This window comes from Pezoporus flaviventris, unplaced genomic scaffold, assembly GCF_033815535.1.
Source record: "Pezoporus flaviventris isolate CSIRO_AGI_PZ_B2104156 unplaced genomic scaffold, CSIRO_AGI_Pfla_v1 ptg000079l, whole genome shotgun sequence".
Classification (NCBI taxonomy): Eukaryota; Metazoa; Chordata; class Aves; order Psittaciformes; family Psittacidae; genus Pezoporus; species Pezoporus flaviventris.
In genome coordinates this window covers 6,640,931-6,660,758 of record NW_026892627.1, presented here as the reverse complement: position 1 = coordinate 6,660,758, position 19,828 = coordinate 6,640,931, and the positions used below count along the sequence as shown (strand labels likewise).

The following is a 19,828-nucleotide window of genomic DNA, read 5'->3' as shown; positions in this document are numbered from 1 at the left end:
CGTGGAACAGTTGCTTTTATTTCCCTAGGGCTCTTCCACGTGCTTTACCAGACAACAAATCTTGTAGTCAAAAGATACCTGATGTGTGGTAGAGGTGGAAAAAAGCAGCCTGCAGACTTAGAGGAAGAGCTTTCAAGTACAGAGACATCAGTCCTACAGAGTTTAAATGTTCACGTTGTTGACTTTCTATGTATATTCCACTTGACTGTTTTGATAGTTTTTCAGCTGCATCTGCTCTTCATTTCACCACTCACACGGACTCTATACAAGCACTGTAAGCTCTAATTAACAGTATCTGTTACATTTAGATACAGTACTAGTGAATGCTTCTTGACACATTCCTTCTGAGAGATTTCTTTCCCTCTCAGAAGCTTGCTTCTTTAGGAGGTTGATTATGTTGACTTTTTCACCATCTTGGAGGGGGAAAAAGAGAATCACTGTCAGCTCTGGACTATTCGACCTCTTGACCTGAATGGTCAAATTTGGGATGGTAGTGTTTACTGTCACTCTTTCAGCTCTTCTTAAAGACTATTAGCTTCCTTTTGATTGGGATTTATCTCATAGTGTGAGAATAATCTGTTGGGAGTTTGTACCTGCAGCTTGTTGGCATGACCTGTTGAGTTCTCAGCTGTCAGTGGTCACCTGGGTTAAAGGTGTGAGCTTGGTCACTGTTGCAGTTGGGGAGGTGAATTTTCTGTACTTCTGTACTTCCATGAACTGGTTAGTTAGGGAAGGTCACCCATTCCTTTGGATTCCCCAGATCTCTTGGTTGATTATGTGAAATCGTGCCTGATGGCAGTTTTCATTGCTGAAGCGGTGTTGAGATAATGCTGGCAATGTAAAGAAGTTGCAGTTTCATTTCCAGTTGGTGAGCCAGTGTGAAGGTGACACTTGAGAAGCAGTGTGAGTGAATGAATCTTGTAACAGTTCTCTGAATATTTGAATTCAAGTTTTTAATAATCCTAGAGCTAAAACAATATATAAGGGCTCACTTTTTGCCTCCCTTCATATAAGTTATTAGCAATCAAGGGAAGAAGTCAAAAATGGGGTTCTGTTCTGTTCTATTGGCATCTTTGGAAATCCGTTCTGATTTCTATTTGACGACAGTATCCCGTCTCCCTCTACTGGCCAGCAATCACAGTGCACATTGCATGTTTCCACCATGGAAAACTATTCATGAGATACCGTGGAAAGTATTATAAAACTGAGAAAACTGGAGATGTTAACTTATATAACGTGGCACAAGTCATATTGCTAAAGCAACATCAGTTCATAAAAGTAAATGTTTAGTTTCAATGTATTTGAGGGATTTAGTGTGAAGATTTGTGAGGAATCTTGCTTTAACTGTTAATATGAGAGGAGATAGGAAGGTGCCGTTACACTGGAAACACAAATAAGGTCTTATTTAACAGAATCGATAGCTGATTGTTGTAGTTTAAGCCTGACTGCCAATGAAGGACCACACAGCTGCTTGTTCACTCCCTCCTGGGAGTGAAACAAGTGGCAGGAAACTAGTAAAACTTATGGGTTGAGATAAGAGCAGTTTAATAATTGAAATAAAGTAAAATATAATAATAATGAAAGGGGAGGGGGGAGAGGACTAAAACCTAAGGTGGGGGGAAACGCAAAACGAAGCCAAAGAAACCCCACATAACCAAAGACCAAGTGATGCCCAATACAACTGCTTACCATCTGCTGACTGATACCCAACTCAACTGGAGCAGCGATCTGGCTATCTGGGTAACTGCCCCCAGTTTATGTACCGGGCATGATGTGCTGTGGTATGGAATATACCTTTGGCTAGTTTGGTTCAGGTGTCCTGTCTCTTCTTCCTCCTGGCTTCTTGTGCCCCTCCTCACTGGCAGGACATGAGGGACTGAAAAGTTCTTGATAAGCACTCCTTAGGAGCAGCTAAAACATTTGTGTGTTATCAGCATTATTCTCAGATTAAGCCAAAACACAGCACTGCACCAGCTATTAGGAAAACAATTAACTATCCCAGCTGAAAGGAGGACACTAATAAAGAGCAGGAAGGGGCTGACATTCTGTTCAGTCATGCTTCTTTGTCAGAAGGCACAGGGGCCTCTTGATGCCAGCAGTCACCAAATGTTGCACTGCTTCTAGTGCTAGCACACCACTCTGGTCTTACATGTCAGGAATATACCTGTACAGCTGGCACCTACACTTGGCTGTTGTGAAAGGAGTGTTATATCCCATGCACTTCTGTTAGGCATCAGATCATATGTTATGGGAAAACTGTGCGGTGATTCAGGTGGAGAATATGCCACTTCGCACAGACTTGAGCAACATCTATACTAAATGAGTAAAAGCTCAGTTTGCCTTTGTATAGCTTAGTTTATTTCTGCCAAAACAGAGCATCTACGCCTAATCTGCTTATCTGAAATGGTCCCTGGCCTCTGCTGAACCCTGAGAAGTGGCAGATACTGTCTGGTAGAGTGTTAGCTGGCACAGTTTTGATTTAGACTGACAGTGGACTGTTCTGTCACCCTTTTAGCTCACTAATAGATGTAGCCTGTGAGTATTTGCACCTCATAAATATTTATGGATTCATACTGTACTCCAGAAAGTGCTGTGGCTTTCCCCATGCCTATTGACCCATGAATACTTCTAGTTTGTGACAAGATTCAGCCTTTTGCTTTCCCCAGAGAAGGTGCCATCTCTGCTGGATGCACATTAAAGAAATTTTCAGAAGTCTGATCTGACCAGGGAAGCAATCAAGAGACTGGCCTATCCTGTGAAGTTTGGGAACCTGACACTACGGATGGTGGGGAGTTGCAACAGTGTGCATCTTACAGTGCATAAACTGATTTTCTGATCTCTTGCACATCTCCCAAGATGCAAACAATAGGAGAGCAAACACTTCGGGGACAACCCCCCTTGGAGGGGGTGAGGGAGCTTGTCCCCTGAAGGGCTACTCTGTGAATGAGCATTCACTTGTTCATCATTCTAGTTATTCAGTAAATGGATCTGTACTATCTTTATTACAAGCTTCAGGAAAACACTGAGCTGAATGCAGATTTACTGGTTACCAGCTTGTGTCTTCAGCACAGGATTTGGGTGTTCTACAAGTGTTAATACATTTAATGTTAAAGTGATCTGAGGAAATAAGGTGACATCCAGATCTGCCTTTACTTTGTTTGCCTGAACTTGTGTGAGGTACCCATACAGTGGCATAGCAATTTGATTTTTTTTTTTTCTTTGAAAGTGATACTAAAGCTTTGAAGGAAAATATGAATTTCAGTAATTCCTGTATTCAGTTCAAATGTCAACAAAACATAGCACTTTGTTCACAATCTGTTAGCTGGATTATTTTTGTCAGTCTAACATCATCTACTGATGTGATTTATTTTTTTTTCCCCTTGTTACCACATGTTTGCCTTTGCGTTTTCTTTAGAGACCAATGTATTCCCCCCCGTCCTGGCCTCAAATGAGTTTTGAAAGGAAATGGCTCTTCCCTAGCTTTATAGTGGTCTCTGAAGTTTAACTGCATAAGCTTACTTTAAGCCAGTTTTCTGTCTGACCTTCAAACAAGTTTCTCAATTTGTTTTGACTTTGCCCAGCCTACATAAAGATGAGACAGATTAACTTATTTTTGTAGCGCAGAGCAACTAACCCTCCAAGAGGAATGTAAAAGGCAAATGTAAGACAAGGTACTTCCCTGCTCTGTATCAAGCAGCAATCTGCAGTTCTGAGACTAGTATATTAGGAAATGTAGCAGGTGTGTCTTGCGAAGTTTGTATAAGCTGTCATGGGGTGAAAAGCTCTATCTAACCTTTGGCTAAATGATATTCTTACCTGTTAAAAGTAGACTTAAAAGTTTTAATACTAAAATACATGTAGCTTTTGCTCACCATGACCTTGAAGCTGTTTTTGAAATATTTGCCCAGCATTTCTTCATAAACAAGTAAAAATCATTTTTATGTGGAAACAGTCATCAAAATAAGCTTTCGGAATCCTGAAGATTTTTTATATCCTGAAAAACATCTTGGACAACTGCATGACTTAAATGCTAGTTTCTTTAACTTTTCTGTTAAATGGAATTATCTAAGTTGGTAATGGACTAGGAGTTATCTCACTAGCGTAGGCTTTTGTCAGTAACTGCCACATGCTAGTAAGAGCTCAAATACTTATTTTTCTACCACATAGAAAAAAAATTAAAAAGTCAATCTTCTGGAGACTTCTTTAGTGGTTTAACAAACTGGAAGTAAGTACAACTTCTAACTTTTTCAGAGCATGCAGTGGATCCCACATTTAAGAGCGGAAGAGAATTTGCATTTCTCTTCCTTCTGCTGTCTCTCTGCAAGGTAATGAGGTAGACCAGGCTTCCAGGAAGAATGCTCCAGAATTGTTTGCTTATAAACATGCAGCAGGCTCTGGGTCTGCTGTCACAGTAGAGTTCCCACAGCTTTACAAAGGGATTGACTGACTTCCTTAATTGGCTCTGAGGTTTTTTCTTGCCAAAGTGGCTAAATTTTAAACTAATGCACTGTCTGCATTTCTGAGGAGTGTGAATATGCCTCCTTGTTTACCTGTCCTGCAGAACTGTAAGAGAATAATGTCATTTAGCTTCTAACTGGTATGTGGGCTGAGGCAGTTGAGCAGGCCACATAAAAGCTCTGTTCATTGGGATCAGGCTGGAACCAGTCGCATAATACGGGAAGAAGATTCTTGTGTTTTTTAAGAGCTGCTTCTGTTGCTTGTATGCAACAAACATAGCAGCTTAATTTGTGCAGCTCTTGAAACAAGTAGGAAGTATTCATTCCTGCATCTTGGAGGAAGATAGCGTGTGTACCAATTAAGCAGAAATTTTTTGGTCTACACAGGGTGTGCGTAAGGTGTTTGTGCTTGGCTGAGTGAAAGTCATGCATCATTCTTCTTGCCTTTCCTGCCTACCACTGCTTTTTCTGGTAAGATCTTAATCTGTGAAGGAATTTCTGAACCGTTTCCAATGCAGCTGGTGACAGTGGCGCTGCCTGTGAGGCTTACCTAATGTCTTATGCTTAGCCCATTGTGGCATCTAGCAGCAGAAACTCTGGCTTCAAGTTACTTCCCCCACACCCTGGGCGCAGAACAGAGTGATGTTTTTTAGACTAGAATCCTTAGGATCCCCTCGAACAGCAGGTGGTATCAGCAGAGTACTTTATTGAGATGGAATAATAGAGTTGACTGTAGTCATGACCAGTGTCTGTTGAGAAGAGATCCTGATTAAATCAGCGCTTGTGGTGGTATAGGAAGCAGAGCCTTTGATTGCTGGCTATAGTATGGGCATATTGACATAGAGTATCAGTTGAGGTCCCGGTTTGGTGTCTGCAGTTGGACTGCAACCTTTTCATGTGGATGTGGTGTGAGGAAGCCTTCTGCATGTGGACATAGTACCTGCTCTCTAGGGAGAGATCTAGAACATGTGCCTACGTACTTTTCCTTGAGGATAAGACACTACCTGTTATTTCTGGGGCTTAGTTTGGGTCTGAAAGGTACTACCCCATCAGCTTTTAAATTATATGAAGCACTCTGTGTCCATTAGGAGTACATCATCTACCAGGAGTCTTCCCATTCCATCTCCTGTGAATGGAGAAAACTGTATTTTTATCTGGTTTCATGTAAGCTTTCCAAATGCAACATGAGCTGGAGGAGCTGCTTATAGGTGTTTGTTGGTTGGGTTTTTTCAGATGTTAAAGCAAATGCAACCTCTCAGTTAATAACAGGTTTGTACAATTTTTCCTCTACTTGAGGGTGTGATATATAAAGTAAAAGAGGAAATTGTCTTCAAGAGGTGCTTGGCCCTTGCCCTAGACAAGTCTTTATTGTTAAGTACTTAAAGTAGCATAGTCCTTCAAGGAGGAAATCCTACCAAATTCACAGACCAAAGAAGAAAATAATTGGCAGATCAATTTGAATGCAATAGTTGTCCTGCTCAGATGGTTGGCTGTGGACTTGCATACTAGTTTAGTCCCTCCAGACAAGCCAACTTACAAAACCACAGAATTGGTTATATGCACTATAAAAGAGTTTTTTAGCTCTTCAGAATAGCTCCTTTATAGGACTGGAGATTTATGTAATTTAAAAAGATGTCTGGATTGGACATTACAGTTTTATTTGAAGGAAAATAAATGGAATTGCAAATTAGTGCTTAATAAATATCCTTTCCAATGTTTCGTTGGCCACTTTTCTTGGAAACATAAAGACAAAGCAATTAAGATCTCCTAAAAAGAGAACAATTCCTGTGATGTCATCACTAGATTACAAATTAGGAGAAGTGTTTTTCAGTCTCCTCTTGACTGTTTAGAAAGCTGATGTGGAGATTCTCTGGGAAAGTTGGTCCACCTCCCTGAATTTTCTTTGCTTTGGATCTTGTGTTTGGGAAGAATTACTTCTTCTAAATTGAAGGTGTTTAAATGTCATGGAATCATAATAGTGTTTAGGTTGGAAAAGACCTTTAAGATCTTAAAGTACAACTTTTAACCTAGCACTGCCATGTCCACCATTAAACTGTGTCCCTAAGTGCCACATCTGTACATCTTCCAAATAGCTCTGGGGATGACAACTCAACCACTTCCCTGGGCAGCCTGTTCCAATGCTTGGTCCGATTGCTTGTGCTGTGTTGGATTGTGGGTGTCTTGGGGCTGGCCCTTCAGGCTGGCCAGAATTACTGCCAGTATTCCAGCAACACTATTCTATAAAAATGGGTTTGCATCTCTAGATCAGTGTGTTTGCTGGTTACTCTCACAACGGTCTAGTTCACCTGCAAATAGCAGTTGTCTCTGTCTTACATGCTAATGTATTCCAGGTGATCCCTGAAATTGTTCAAGGCCAGGCTGGATGGGGCTTTGAGCAACCTGGTCTAGTGTGAGGTTTCCCTGCCCATGACAAGGGGGGTTGGAAGTAGATAATCATAAGATACTTTCCAACCCAAACCATTCTATGATTCAGTGTTGTGGCCATCTGGTTATGAATTGCTTCAAAGCAAAAGTGCATGGTGTATTTGGAGAATATATAGCTTGTACTGCTTTTATATTATCAAGGTGATCATCATAGGAGCTATGAAGGAGCTCTTTGTGAAAGATGTGAAGGAGTCCTTTATTTCTGTTTAGTTCACAGAACTTTTCAGGCCATAGAAATAAATCCTTTGAAGACAATGCAGACTGTGGAAGAGAAGGGTTGCCCAAAGAGCTTTCTGTGGTGAAGATGTATTTTCAACTTGGTGTCGTGGTTTATCTGCATTCCCACATACTGTATCACAAGCCAGTGTTAGGTGAAAATAGGGTGGTTGGCCTTCTCCAGTGGACAATGCTGCATTACCTGGGATCCAATGACTTCCATTAGATGCTGAAAGTGAGTAATGGGGAGAAAGCGTGAGCACCTCTAGTCGCTGAAGAGTTATTTTTCAGATAAGAAAAGATGATAATATGCTGGACTACCTGAAATCACAGTGATGTGAGGGAGTAGTAGGGGAGGTGTGTTATAAACCTATTTTGTTGCAGCTAGATTATCCCACTTACTTCTCCCTCATACAGGAGTTGAGACTCTTTGTTTTGTAACATTCTTGAACATCTGGCAAGGTTTGGGCAGCCAGAGAACTTGCCATGCTACTTAAGGAATACAAGTCCTGTTTATGTTGGGCTGGAAGCTGTTGCCCCATTCCTCATGTTTTCACATCAAAAGCATCTGAGAGTCAGTCAGCTCATAAACACATTTAGACCAAGGGAGTAAAGCTTGGGTTGCCCAGTTCTTATGCAGTACAGAGGTCACAGCAGAGGCCTGATGGTTTTCCTGATATGACAAAGACTGGTTGTACTACTCTTGGTTTTCTTACTAAGAACTACTGAAATGCAAGTGTTTAGCTTCAAAGAGAGAAGTCTCAGGGTAACCTTCCTTGTGCCTTCTTACTCTAACACTAAGAACAATGACTATTCTGGAGAAACTTTAGCATATTTGCTCATATTGTGAATATATGTATGTTGTTATCCTTTGAAAATTGAAAGCTTTTTCCCCTTTACAATGGACTCATGCCTTGCTGTTTCATACTTAAAGCATGTGGGTATATGAGTTTAACCTTCTACAGTACTACTTCAGCTGCTCTTACCCAATTTGCCAACACTGAATGCTGCCTTCTTGCAAACTTACTTCAACAACTTCTCAAACTTTGTTATGCTGGGAAGGGTTTTTTTCTCAGTGATTGCCTGAAAGGTTGGGTTTGGTTTTGATGCTGTGGTCCACATACGAATTTTGAGGCATGAGTTGCCTTTGAAGTTTTGTAGCCCTTCAAATCATTGACACAAGACGTTTCTTGGGGGAACATTAGGGGCTTTTCAGGCAAGTGGAGCTAATGCCCTGGTGTTGGTTTACAGTGAAAATAGGTACAAGAAATGTACACATTTATCATCTTGCCCTTGGATGGCAGCCATACCACAAGTTCTGGTAGATCTTTACACACTGTCCAAGCTACTGTCTTCTGCATCATCCTCTTGCTTTGGTAGTGGCATATCTGAAGGTGTTTCGTAACTACGTTTCTTACTTCTGTTACCTTCCAGCATTTCTAAGTTAACTTTGGCATTGAGACAACGGTGCTCTGTGTCTTCCAGTACAGTAGCATTTTATTTTTTACTCTCTCAGCACTGACCCTTTGGCATGAGAAGCTCGCAGCTCTTCTCTCTCTCAATGTTTTCAAGGACAAGATCCTTTTTGCAAGGCAAATGAAACAAGTGATTGAACAGCAGCAGTCACCCTCCTTACCTTATGGGGCAGTCCTGGCAGACAAGTTTGAAACCCACTGGTCACTTATGCATGTAATTAGTTTTCATGACATAGTGGTAGATAAAACAAATTTAGCTTGCTGAATTCTTGGAAATAAGCTTGTCCTCGGTTTTCCTTTCGGATGCTTCCCTCGTTCACAGATGTTTACTCGAGAGCATTTTCACAAGGGCTTGTGAGATTACTGGTCTGGTGTATCATAATGAGGAGTGTCCCTTTCTGTATTTACTGTCATCAAGGAAAGAGTTTTTCTGTAGTCTGGTGAAACCTTCTATCTCTTGCCACCATTTCTGGTGTCACTGCTCAGTAACCAAGCGACTTTGGAGCTTGCTAACTGTAAAGTACTAGGTTTGCCAAATGTTTTACTACATGAAAAACAGGCCTTCCTATGTATGGGTCTAACTTGGTCTTTCTTGTTAACAGCTGTTACTTGGAAGAAGCTACATCCTCCTTAAGACTTACAGTGGAAATATTTGAGTGCTCTGGACTTCATAAGTCCTGTCTAACCTGAGTTAGCCTGTTCTATTCAGCCTGTTCACAGTTGGTGTAATGAGTTCCTGTAGTAAGAAAACCTTGTTCCTGTTTGGCTCTCTGTGGTGCAATAGCACCTATTGTTGAGATGATTTATGATACATGCAGGATTTCAGTTTCTGTTTTCCTTTGCTAGAATATGACCCATCTAGTTAAAAGACAGAATGTTGGAAAAGACAAGTAGTCACATCAAGTAGGATTCCTCATCCTTGTGTAGACATCTTGTAGTCAGTGAGGGGGAAAATGGCATCTGTGGGTACAGCTTCAACTCTGTCAAAGGCTGGTGAGTCATGCTACAGAAATGACAGTTTTCCCTGCTTGGCTATGAAGAGATGTGAATATGCAAGTTCAGCACATTTGTCAGAACAACCTCTAAATTTTGCCATATAGATCCCATTTTTAATGGTTCATTGTATTCCTTGGGACCACTACATGGTTAATAAGAGCAAAAGTCGGTTTTTTGCTTTGTAATTATCTTACTTAAATAAGAGACAAGTATTAACATTAAAAATGGATGGCATTGTTCTTTTAAATAAAAGCTAACTGTATAACACTTTCTGCTATAAAACTGAAGCAAGCAATAGGAATGTCACTTAAGCTGTGGTCTAGGAGGACAGCCCAGAGGGCTGGTGATTGGGTGATTTATGACATCAAATATTTAATGTCCTAATGCCCAAGCTGAACTCATTGTCCTTTATGAAGGATTTAAGGCTGAGGTATCTCAGTAGCTCTAGCTGTTCAGCAGTCCTCAGGTTTTCCAAAATCTGTCTTTTAAAGCTAGACAAGATGGCATCTAACAGAAGATTCCTGAGGTTCTTTGAGATAAATAACTTGCAAATAAACAGAATCAGGGCAAGACTGATCCTTCAACAGTTTATTTTCCTTCTGGATTGCCTATGAGCTCAGCTTCTTGCCTAGTGTATCTTTGAATTGTCTCTCTTGAAGTATAATTTCTGAGTCTTAATACCTCAGTTTTACCATCTCACCTATCTGGACATTGTGCTAGGTGGTGTTTTTTTGCTGCTGCTGTGTCTGAGAAGTAGCAGTAGCAAGACTTTGGAGGCTGTCTGGAAGTGCTGTAGTTGGCTCCCATGTATTTTCTGCTGTGAGCATGCTTCTTTTCCAGGTTATCAATTACAGACTTTGTGAACTTGCTCAGAGTTTTGTTGCATGATTAGTATCTGGAAGAAAGCTATTTTCCCCTGGGCTTTAATAGATTAGCTTGATGCAGCTTGAACATCTTACTCCTGTGGAAGACTTGGGGGATAAGTTGGCTGTAACTGTTAACTTGTGTGATAGCTATTATTATTGAAAGATAACAGAGGTGAAAGCTCTCAGTTTCAGGCAGTTTTAAGTGTACGTTCCTCTCTTTTTGATGATGAATGGTTAGAAATAACTTTGCCCTAAGGTGGAGTTATTCTGTGTGAACTCTATTTTTACTCATATCTGCTCCCCGAATAGCTCACTGCATTAACTGTACGTGTGATGCTGTTATGTGAGAGCACTTCATCTGTCTGCCTGGAGGGTTTCTCTGTGGTTTCAGTCTTCCTTATGAGTTAGCGTGCTCCTGTGATAGATTTGGTAATGTTTGTTTTACCTGACTCGTCCTTGTGTCACTGAGGTGGCTGAAACCTCTGGTACCTTTCTATTTAAACATTTTCTAGATAAATACCACATGATGTGTATCTTCTTTTCCCATATGGCTTTTTCAGTTTTAATGCAGTTTGGGTGTTATTAAGCAGATCATTATCACTGTTCATTGGTGATAATAGCATAAATATCTGTGAAGTCAGGAAGCAGGTTTGGTAACTGCCATTTGCTGTGGTCAGGAGGACAGATTTGCTTCTCATGTTTACAGAGGAAGCATTTGGGCTGCATAGAGGTAGCAAGAAACATGGATTGCTTTCAAAAGTCTGATCTTAAAGACTGGAGTTCATTTGAAACATTCACTGCTAATTACTGAAGTGTAGATGGAGGTGATGTGTTCTGGGGAAGGGCAGAAATCTTGCTAACTTTAGAAATTTAAACTGCTACAGTATAGAATCATAGAATCGTTAGGGTTGGAAAGGACCTTAAGATCATCAAGTTCCAACCCCCCTGCCGTGGGCAGGGACACCTTACGCTAAATCATATCACCCAAGGCCTCGTCCAACCTGGCCTTGAACACCGCCAGGGATGGAGCATTCACAACCTCCCTGGGCAACCCATTCCAGTGCCTCACCACCCTAACAGGAAAGAATTTCCTCCTTATATCCTATATAAACTTCCCCTGTTTAAGTTTTAACCCATTACCCCTTGTCCCATCACTACAGTCCCTAATGAAGAGTCCCTCCCCAGCATCCCTATAGGCCCCCTTCAGATACTGGAAGGCTGCTATGAGGTCTCCACGCAGCCTTCTCTTCTCCAGGCTGAACAGACCCAACTTTCTCAGCCTATCTTCATACAGGAGGTGCTCCAGTCCCCTGATCATCCTCGTGGCCCTCCTCTGGACTTGTTCCAACAGTTCCATGTCCTTTTTATGTTGAGGACCCCAGAACTGCACACAATACTCCAGGTGAGGTCTCACAAGAGCAGAGTAGAGGGGCAGGATCACCTCCTTCGACCTGCTGGTCACACTCCTTTTGATGCAGCCCAGGATACGGTTGGCTTTCTGGGCTGCGAGCGCACACTGAAGCCGGCTCATGTTCATTTTCTCATCGACCAACACCCCCAAGTCATTCTCTGCAGGGCTGCTCTGAATCTCTTCTCTGCCCAACCTGTAGCTGTGCCTGGGATTGCTCCAACCCAGGAGCAATATAACACTGAGAGTCTAAATGGAGGTTCTCTCTAGTATGACACTGGATATCATATGGATAGCTTTGCACACTTTTCCAAGAATGTGGTAGCTAACAGTGCTGATAGTAGATGCTATTATTTGGATGCTGATTCCATTGTGGAGCCCTTTTATTCCTGAATCTTCTTGTGAAGAGGAGCCGCTTGGCACATAAAGTAGACACTTAAGATGCCACTGTGTAATCCTGGTCTGCTCAAACTGCAGTCAGGCAGTTGCTACTTCTATGTAATTTGGACTGAGGACTGATTTCATGCATGCAGAGACACAGACTGGCTACGTCCTAGTTTTATGCCAGGTCAAGACCTGGACAAGACCCGTCACTTCTTTGTAGTGTCTTCCATATGAAGACTATTTAGATGTGTGTGGGCAGGACAGGAATGATAACATGCTGAAGCATATCGCCAAGAGATCAGGGTTTCAAGGTGTGCTACAGCCTGACAGCTTCATGCTTCAGAGAACTAGTGTTCCCAGGGAAGTTTTGTTTTTCTTTTCTTTTGGGAATGGCACTATAATCTTACAAACTCAGCTTCAGAAATTTGGGAGGGTTAATTACTTTAAAAAAAAAATGAAAGTACTTGGTTGTATTTCTTTAACAGGAAAACAGGATAACTGCTCATTTAAACTTTTGTTCATTTAAAATCAGGTGTGTGAATCGTGAGCCTAAAAGCTGGAGAGAAAATGAGACCAACTCTTTTATACAACTGTGGCCATAGTGAACGTTAACTAGAATTCAGTACAGTCTTCAGCTGTTAAGCTATATCCTTAAACTGGACACTTGTGATAATTATATTCATTACAGATTTATTCAACGTCATAATTTGGTGGGGGTGGGTGTAATAACGTTTATGGATAATATCAAACAGGAATAAAGTTGAGTTTAGCCAGCATACGTTTTTAGCTGTCTCATTTTTTTTCTTTGTCAGAGGCTTTCACACACAATATTCAGGTAATGAAACAAAAGTCTATCTGCCTTTGCTAAGCTTTTTTCCTAAGCTTTTAAACCATTTTAGAAGTAAAAGGCTTAGGGGGTTTGATTGGTGTCTATGGTTTTTGTTCTGTTTTGAATGCAACCTACCTGTTTATACTGCATTTTTCATTTCTCCTAGTAACTGGGGAAGCCCTTCTGTTGGTGTCTGGTATGCTAAACTAAAAGCAAAGATTTGTTCAGTTGCTCATTCTTCTCGCAGGTAAAGAAAGCCTTTTTTGCCTTGGTGGCAAATGGTGTAAGAGCAGCTCCACTGTGGGAGAGTAAAAAACAGAGTTTTGTAGGTGAGTAGTTCTAACATTATTCAGGATTACTTTAATTTCCAAGGTGCTTTACTGTTGCAGAAGGTGGCCCCAGGCCAGGCATTGTCTAATGTCCTTGAGACACGCTGGCAAAAGAGGGTTTCTTTTTCCTCCTTGCAAGGAGTGAAATGTCGCCAGGTGTCATAGTGTTGCTGTGCTTGGAAAATCATGAAAGTTCTTTGAGGTCCTGGCCTTCTGAAATCTGGTCTCTAGTGTGTGTGTGTCACTTTACCTAAAAATAAAGGTGACCGACACAAAAAGGAAATTTGAAAATATGAACTGTAAAAAGAAGGATTTAATGTTACAGTATCTTAATACACATGTGATACAGGCATGCCGTTCTCTGCCCTTTCTCAGTGAAGTGCACTGAGAAAGCTCAAAAATGATTAATGCTTTCAGGTAACTAAATTAATCATCAATATTATTTTACATAGTTTGGTGTTGGTAGTTAAAATGTGTATGCTATGGATGTATTGTTTTTTTTTTTTTCCCCTTGTTAAAAAAAGTCGTGTATCAGTACAGGTTTACCATGGAAATGATTGAAGGAAGGTCTTGAATAAGTAATATTCAAGAAAATGGATTATATTGTTCTTTCATTTGAGTCTGTGAGTCTGACTTGTCAAGTACAGAATGGGAATGTCTAATTCTAAAAGAAAATGAAAGGCAAGGATTGCCCTCCAGCCTCTTAAAGATGTTCTAAACCCTCTTTTCTTTCCATGCTTTTTGGGGGTGAATACAGTCTGGATTCAAGGATTTCTTGTCAGATTGAAAGAGGAGGTTATAATTTTGAATGTTAATTCAGACTTGTGTTTCTATTCTGAAGTATCAGTGTAAAAGTGAATATACATAGTTTCAGAATTCCACTATTGAATTAGTCCAATACTAATAGTATGTTACATGGATTTAATATTTATTAAATTGTATATTGCGAATCTAAATACTATGTTAAGCATATATATCTGAAAAACTTTTTTTTTCATATATCACTTGTTACAGGGATGTTAACAATTACAGATTTCATTAACATACTGCATAGATACTATAAATCTCCAATGGTAAGTATGATACTAAGCTACACTTTTATTTGCTATACAGTACAGAGACTGAAATATCAAGCTGAAAGATTGATTATGGTTGTTGCTATTATTTAAGTCTTTAGAAGCTTGGATATGACATGGGTATACCAGCTGTGAGGGCTTTCTGAAAGGGAAGATGGCTTTGTGAGCAAGGTAATGGAATGGTATCTGAATAGCTGGGTTCAGTTCCCAGGTTTTTAGCCATGAAAGTCCTATGAGTTTGATTGGGTAATGTAATCTATCTGCTTCAGTTACACGTGTATAAACATGAGGAATTCCCTTAATGAGTACAACCACTTACTATGTTTTGTGTAGTGCTTTCCAGAATGATAGCCTTTGTTTTGGTTACAAGGCTCCACTTAGTGTTGCAACTAATGAATAATGCATTTGGGATGAACGACCTGGCTTAGCATACTTCCTAAAAAGAGATGTGATGTAAAAAGTAGGAAGGAAAATACTTGATTATTAATGGCTGTATGTATTGGTGCTCAGGTCATTTCAAAGCACATACTTCAGTAGTAATCGGAATTCTATATAAATATCAATCAAAAAGCATTTGGGGAGGATGTCTAAGTTACATGAAAATGTTACTGTGTTTGAAAAACAAGTATGTAACTATGCATGTTTACGTATAATCATCTTTGTCTCATAACTGTGATAGAGCTATTCCAAAAGGAGTATGTGGAGTTAAGCAGAATGCTATCTTACAGAGATTTAGATGCCTGAAAAGGTTACTCTGTCCTTGGAGTGATCGTGTAAACAAGTTAAACTAGTTAAATATATGCAAATTTTTTTGTCACCTGGCCAAATTACACAATCACTTGGAGATCTGTTGACTTCAATTATCTGTAATTTAAAATTCCCATTGGCAGGCAGTTGATGAAATTCTCTAGCTTGAATGTTCATGCATTTACATCCCTTTCTTGTTCCCATCATGTCACAATCCTCCCTCTACCAATTAAAACAGATACGCTATATTTTAATGGGGAAAAAGAAATAACCGGGAACAGTGGGATGAAGCAGACATCTGATACCTTAGCTGATGCTAATATTCACAATTCACAGAGAAATGCTTATCAGATGCCATTAATTTAATCAGAGTAATAAGCTTTTACTGGTTTGGGGGTGTGAGGAATCATCAGGTTTACTCTAGCGTGATTGTTTTAAGATGAGATAGATTACTGCAGAGATGGCTTTGAGTCTAGAAGAGCCCTAGGCTCCAAACCTGGGCAGGTGAAAGATCTTCCCTGTCCCCTGGAAATATAGGTCCAGTGTGGTACTCTGCATTGAGCAGGATTGCACCCCTTCTTGTTACTGCCAAGAAATGTTATTCTAGACTGTTCTTACTTTGTTAGGTTGCCTGCAATGAACTGTAAGGATATTATTCAGATATTTATAGTACTGCTAATGATGTTGGATTTAAAATTAATGCTTCAAGCTCAATTTTCCATCTACCCATTGTAGGTTCAGATTTATGAATTGGAGGAGCACAAGATAGAAACCTGGAGGGGTAAGAATATTTACTACTTGGTTTATAATTTGGTATGTTCTAGTGTTTTTCAGTATAGTGGATTTTTAATTAACCATAGGCTTAGCTTGTCTCTCCACACACTTTTTAATGAAAGCAGAAATAGTAAACGCCAACTAGAAATTCATACAACCTGCTGGGTGTGAACAGAAGTGCTGAATGCAGAGAGGAAGCTTAACGTTAAAAATAGACTGTATGCCGTTAAATAACACAGTACTCCATGCGGCAGACGCTCACACAAAACGAGCTGGTAAAGACTTATTTGCTGTTGTTGCAGTGACCCCTGGTGGTAACCAGTTTAGGCTCACTTAAAACTTCTGTTGCCTTAACGTAATCTCCTTGAGCGGTAGAGCTGTATATATTGCTGCCTTTCTTCAATTTAACTGTGTATGAATGAATTCATAAAATGCTTTCATAAAAAAAGCTAGTGTTTTCATATAAAGTGGTAATGGTCTATTAATTTTCTGTACACAGAGCTTTATTTACAAGAGACTTTTAAACCTTTAGTGAACATCTCCCCAGATGCAAGGTAGGATTTTGCTTTTCAGTTTGCTTAACTTGAAATAAACTAACTCCCATCTCAATATTGAATTTAAGACTTCTTTATATAATAACAAACAATGTTGTAAACTGGAGTACAAAAGACTGACTTTTCTCATCTTCTTGATCATAATAAAGGGAGCTTTTTTTATTGTGAGTGAGGACCTTTTTTTTAATTATCCAAAGAGAATTTTTAGTTAAACTTGTGTCTTTTACTTGTCAATGTGAGTAACTTTCTTTAACTAAAGGAAAGATGATATGTGTCTTGTTTTGCTCTGCTACTAGTTTGGGTTCCTTAAAATATACATGACTGTTCTTTTCTTGATGGAATTTGAAAGAAACAGTTTTGTGAATTGCCATTATACCTTAGTTACCAAAGGTAACTTGAGAGCTTTAGTTGCTCACTTAACAACTTGAGTAATACTTAAAACTTCACTTTTCAGCAATTAATTCTTGCTTTCAGTTAGTGGAATAAGATTGCTTATGCCGTATCATAGGAAACTGGTGAAGGGAACTTTTCACCACAACTAATGATATGCTATATCCTCACGTAGTAGGTGTAATAGAATGACATTCTAAGTAGTAGTAGATGTAGTAGAATTGCAGTATAGAAGATACAATAGGACATGTAACATTTTCTAAGAAGAGCAAGAACACTTTTTCACTTACTGTCGCTGAACAGAAATAATCCATTTTGAGTGCAGGGATATCGTGAGCACAGCACCCACTGGAAAAACAGTTTATACTTGGGAGGAGGTATTTCTTCACTACTTTCTACCATAAAAAGTCACTTTCAGTCACACCTTCTTACTGGTGTTAGATGTTCATGAGCATATTGTTGTTGTGTTTTAACCAGCTGCAAAAGTTAATTTCAAATCCCTTAGTTAGTGTTTTCTTTAACATTAACAATAATGTAAGTTCTCATCGTATGTACTTCATGGGGGGCTTGTAAACCTGTGTGTATATCACTTGACATTACTAATTGCCAGCTAGAATTAATTATTTTTAAAAATGTTTTTCTCCTCAGCCTTTTTGATGCTGTATATTCATTGATCAAAAACAAAATCCACAGATTGCCAGTTATAGATCCAGTCAGTGGAAATGCACTTTATATACTTACCCATAAAAGAATCCTCAAGTTCCTCCAGCTTTTTGTAAGTATTTAAAGTTATGCTTTGTTTAATGGATTTTCTCCCCCAGTAGACCTCTTTAATGATAAGTAATTTAAGTCGTAGTACAGAAACTTCCTGATAAAATTCCATATTCATTGTGCCTGTGCATATCCCTTTTGGTAACAGAGAAATTTGAGCTTGATGTAGGACCTGTACGTTGCCTTTTCTTTCTTTTAGTCATTTAAAGAAACCTCAACAGCAAGGACTTCTTTTGGCTACTGAGTAATTTGCTGTCCTTTCTGGAAGATCTACCCAGCTTCACAAGCTTGTTTTCATGAAAAGAAAAATGAATCATCTCCCAGAGATGAGATTATCATTGCTCACTGTCGCTTACATTAGTCACAGGAATAGACAGGAAGCACAATGAATCAAAAAGAGTGCTAAATAAGCAAGTATGTCTTGCTGTCATCTCTCTCCAGTTCCAGTGGGAAGGAGACACCTTGGGATCAAAAGCTTTTAGCGATGGGTTACTACAAAAATAAATAAATGAGAAAACGTAGTAATATAGTCTTAATTTAGAGCAGCTTTGAACAGAAATACTACTTCTAGCTGTGATCTTGTTTTGGCTTTGCGTTAATTTCGTAGCAGATTACTGTGAGGGTCTGTAACAATCATTTGGAGTCTGTAGATGGATGAGTGAATATGGATTTCCTAATACACATACCAATTATATGGAAGCATAGTAGGTGTAGAAAAATGGTGGTTGTAGAAAACTGCTCTGTAAATACAGTAATTCTGACTTTCCTAGATGTCAGAGATGCCAAAGCCTGCCTTTATGAAGAAGAATCTGGATGAACTTGGAATAGGAACTTACCACAACATTGCCTTCATACATCCAGACACTCCTATCATTAAAGCCTTGAATATATTTGTAGAGAGAAGGATATCGGCATTACCTGTTGTGGATGAGTCAGGTGTGTGCTGGGGGGTCTTCTCTATAAAGAAGCGTGGCAAGATTAATGGTGCTGAACCCTGGACTGATGTTGGGCTGGGTGGTGAAGAGGAGACAGAATAAAAAAGGCAAGGGGAGGGTAAGGGGCAAAAGAGAATATAAAGAAACATTTATGCAGGATGTAGGTTGATAGGCTTGGAAGCACTTCATGGTTTGGTAGGCGTTTTTTTTTGGGGGGGGGGGGGGGGCAGGTTCTCCTTGATGTGTCTGTTTTTTGTGTAATTATAACAAATGAAACCAGGAAGCAAGAAAACTAATTTTGTATTTCAAGCACTTTACTAACTTTTGCTTTTCTTTTTAGGAAAAGTTGTAGATATTTATTCCAAATTTGATGTAATAGTAAGTATATCTCTTAAATTCTATTAAATATTTTATATGCAGTGAGCATTTGTAAATTAATTTGTTAATATGTAAATTTTGGCTATTTTGTTCCTTAGGCTTTAGTTAAATGAAAAAAACATATTCAATTCACCCTGAACAGCTTTATTATTATTATTATTATTATTATTATTATTTAGGCTCTCCTTGTAATAGGACTTGCACACAGGCATCTACTGCTCTGGTTGTTACCCAAAATTAGATCTGGCTGTACTCCTACAAAAAGAGGGCATAGGCTTTTTATCCTTGTTTCTATTTTTGAGATAGGATTTTCCATTCCTGGCCGCTGCTATTCCACGTTCTGTTTTCAAAGAGAATGCAGATTTCTCCAAGCAGTCTGAGTATTTCCTAGAACTTGACCTTCTCAGTGAACGTACTTGGCTCATTCTTTTGTGTGAGTCTGACTCCAGAGGATTGCGTCTGTATTCCCTTCTGGGTTAGATACAATTCAGGCCAGTTTCTGGTGGGAATTCCGGTTTCCCTCAGGAGTGCAGCAGCATAGTCAGATTCATGCCATGATTTGCCAGCCTCAGGGAGCCTGGGCTCTTCTAGTCTAGTGCTCTTGAAAAAACGTGTTTAGGGCTTTTTTTATTCCTGTCCTCTCCCAGCTGAATGCACCTGCCTTCTGATAGCTACATTATTTTTCAGACACTGAAGTGCCCAGCCTCCTAGTGCTAATGAAGAATCCTGATGGCTGAAATGCTGTGTAGAGTGCTTTCAGAGAAATGAAGAATAGTCCCAAATGGAAATACTTCAACT

At 39.6% G+C, this 19,828-nt stretch overlaps 1 protein-coding gene across 9 annotated transcripts in view; it reads left to right on the top strand.

Annotated features, from left to right (window-relative positions):
• The window catches only part of PRKAG2 (protein kinase AMP-activated non-catalytic subunit gamma 2), a 243,861-nt gene that overhangs the window by 216,028 nt on the left and 8,005 nt on the right, over positions 1-19,828 (top strand). For all 9 annotated transcript variants that reach the window (XM_061474369.1, XM_061474363.1, XM_061474365.1 and 6 more), the window contains 7 exons: positions 13,324-13,405; positions 14,420-14,478; positions 15,964-16,009; positions 16,502-16,556; positions 17,595-17,721; positions 18,488-18,653; positions 18,993-19,030. In XM_061474369.1, the coding sequence (XP_061330353.1) occupies positions 13,324-13,405; positions 14,420-14,478; positions 15,964-16,009; positions 16,502-16,556; positions 17,595-17,721; positions 18,488-18,653; positions 18,993-19,030 (573 nt within the window). The remainder of the gene's footprint in view (positions 1-13,323; positions 13,406-14,419; positions 14,479-15,963; positions 16,010-16,501; positions 16,557-17,594; positions 17,722-18,487; positions 18,654-18,992; positions 19,031-19,828) is intronic.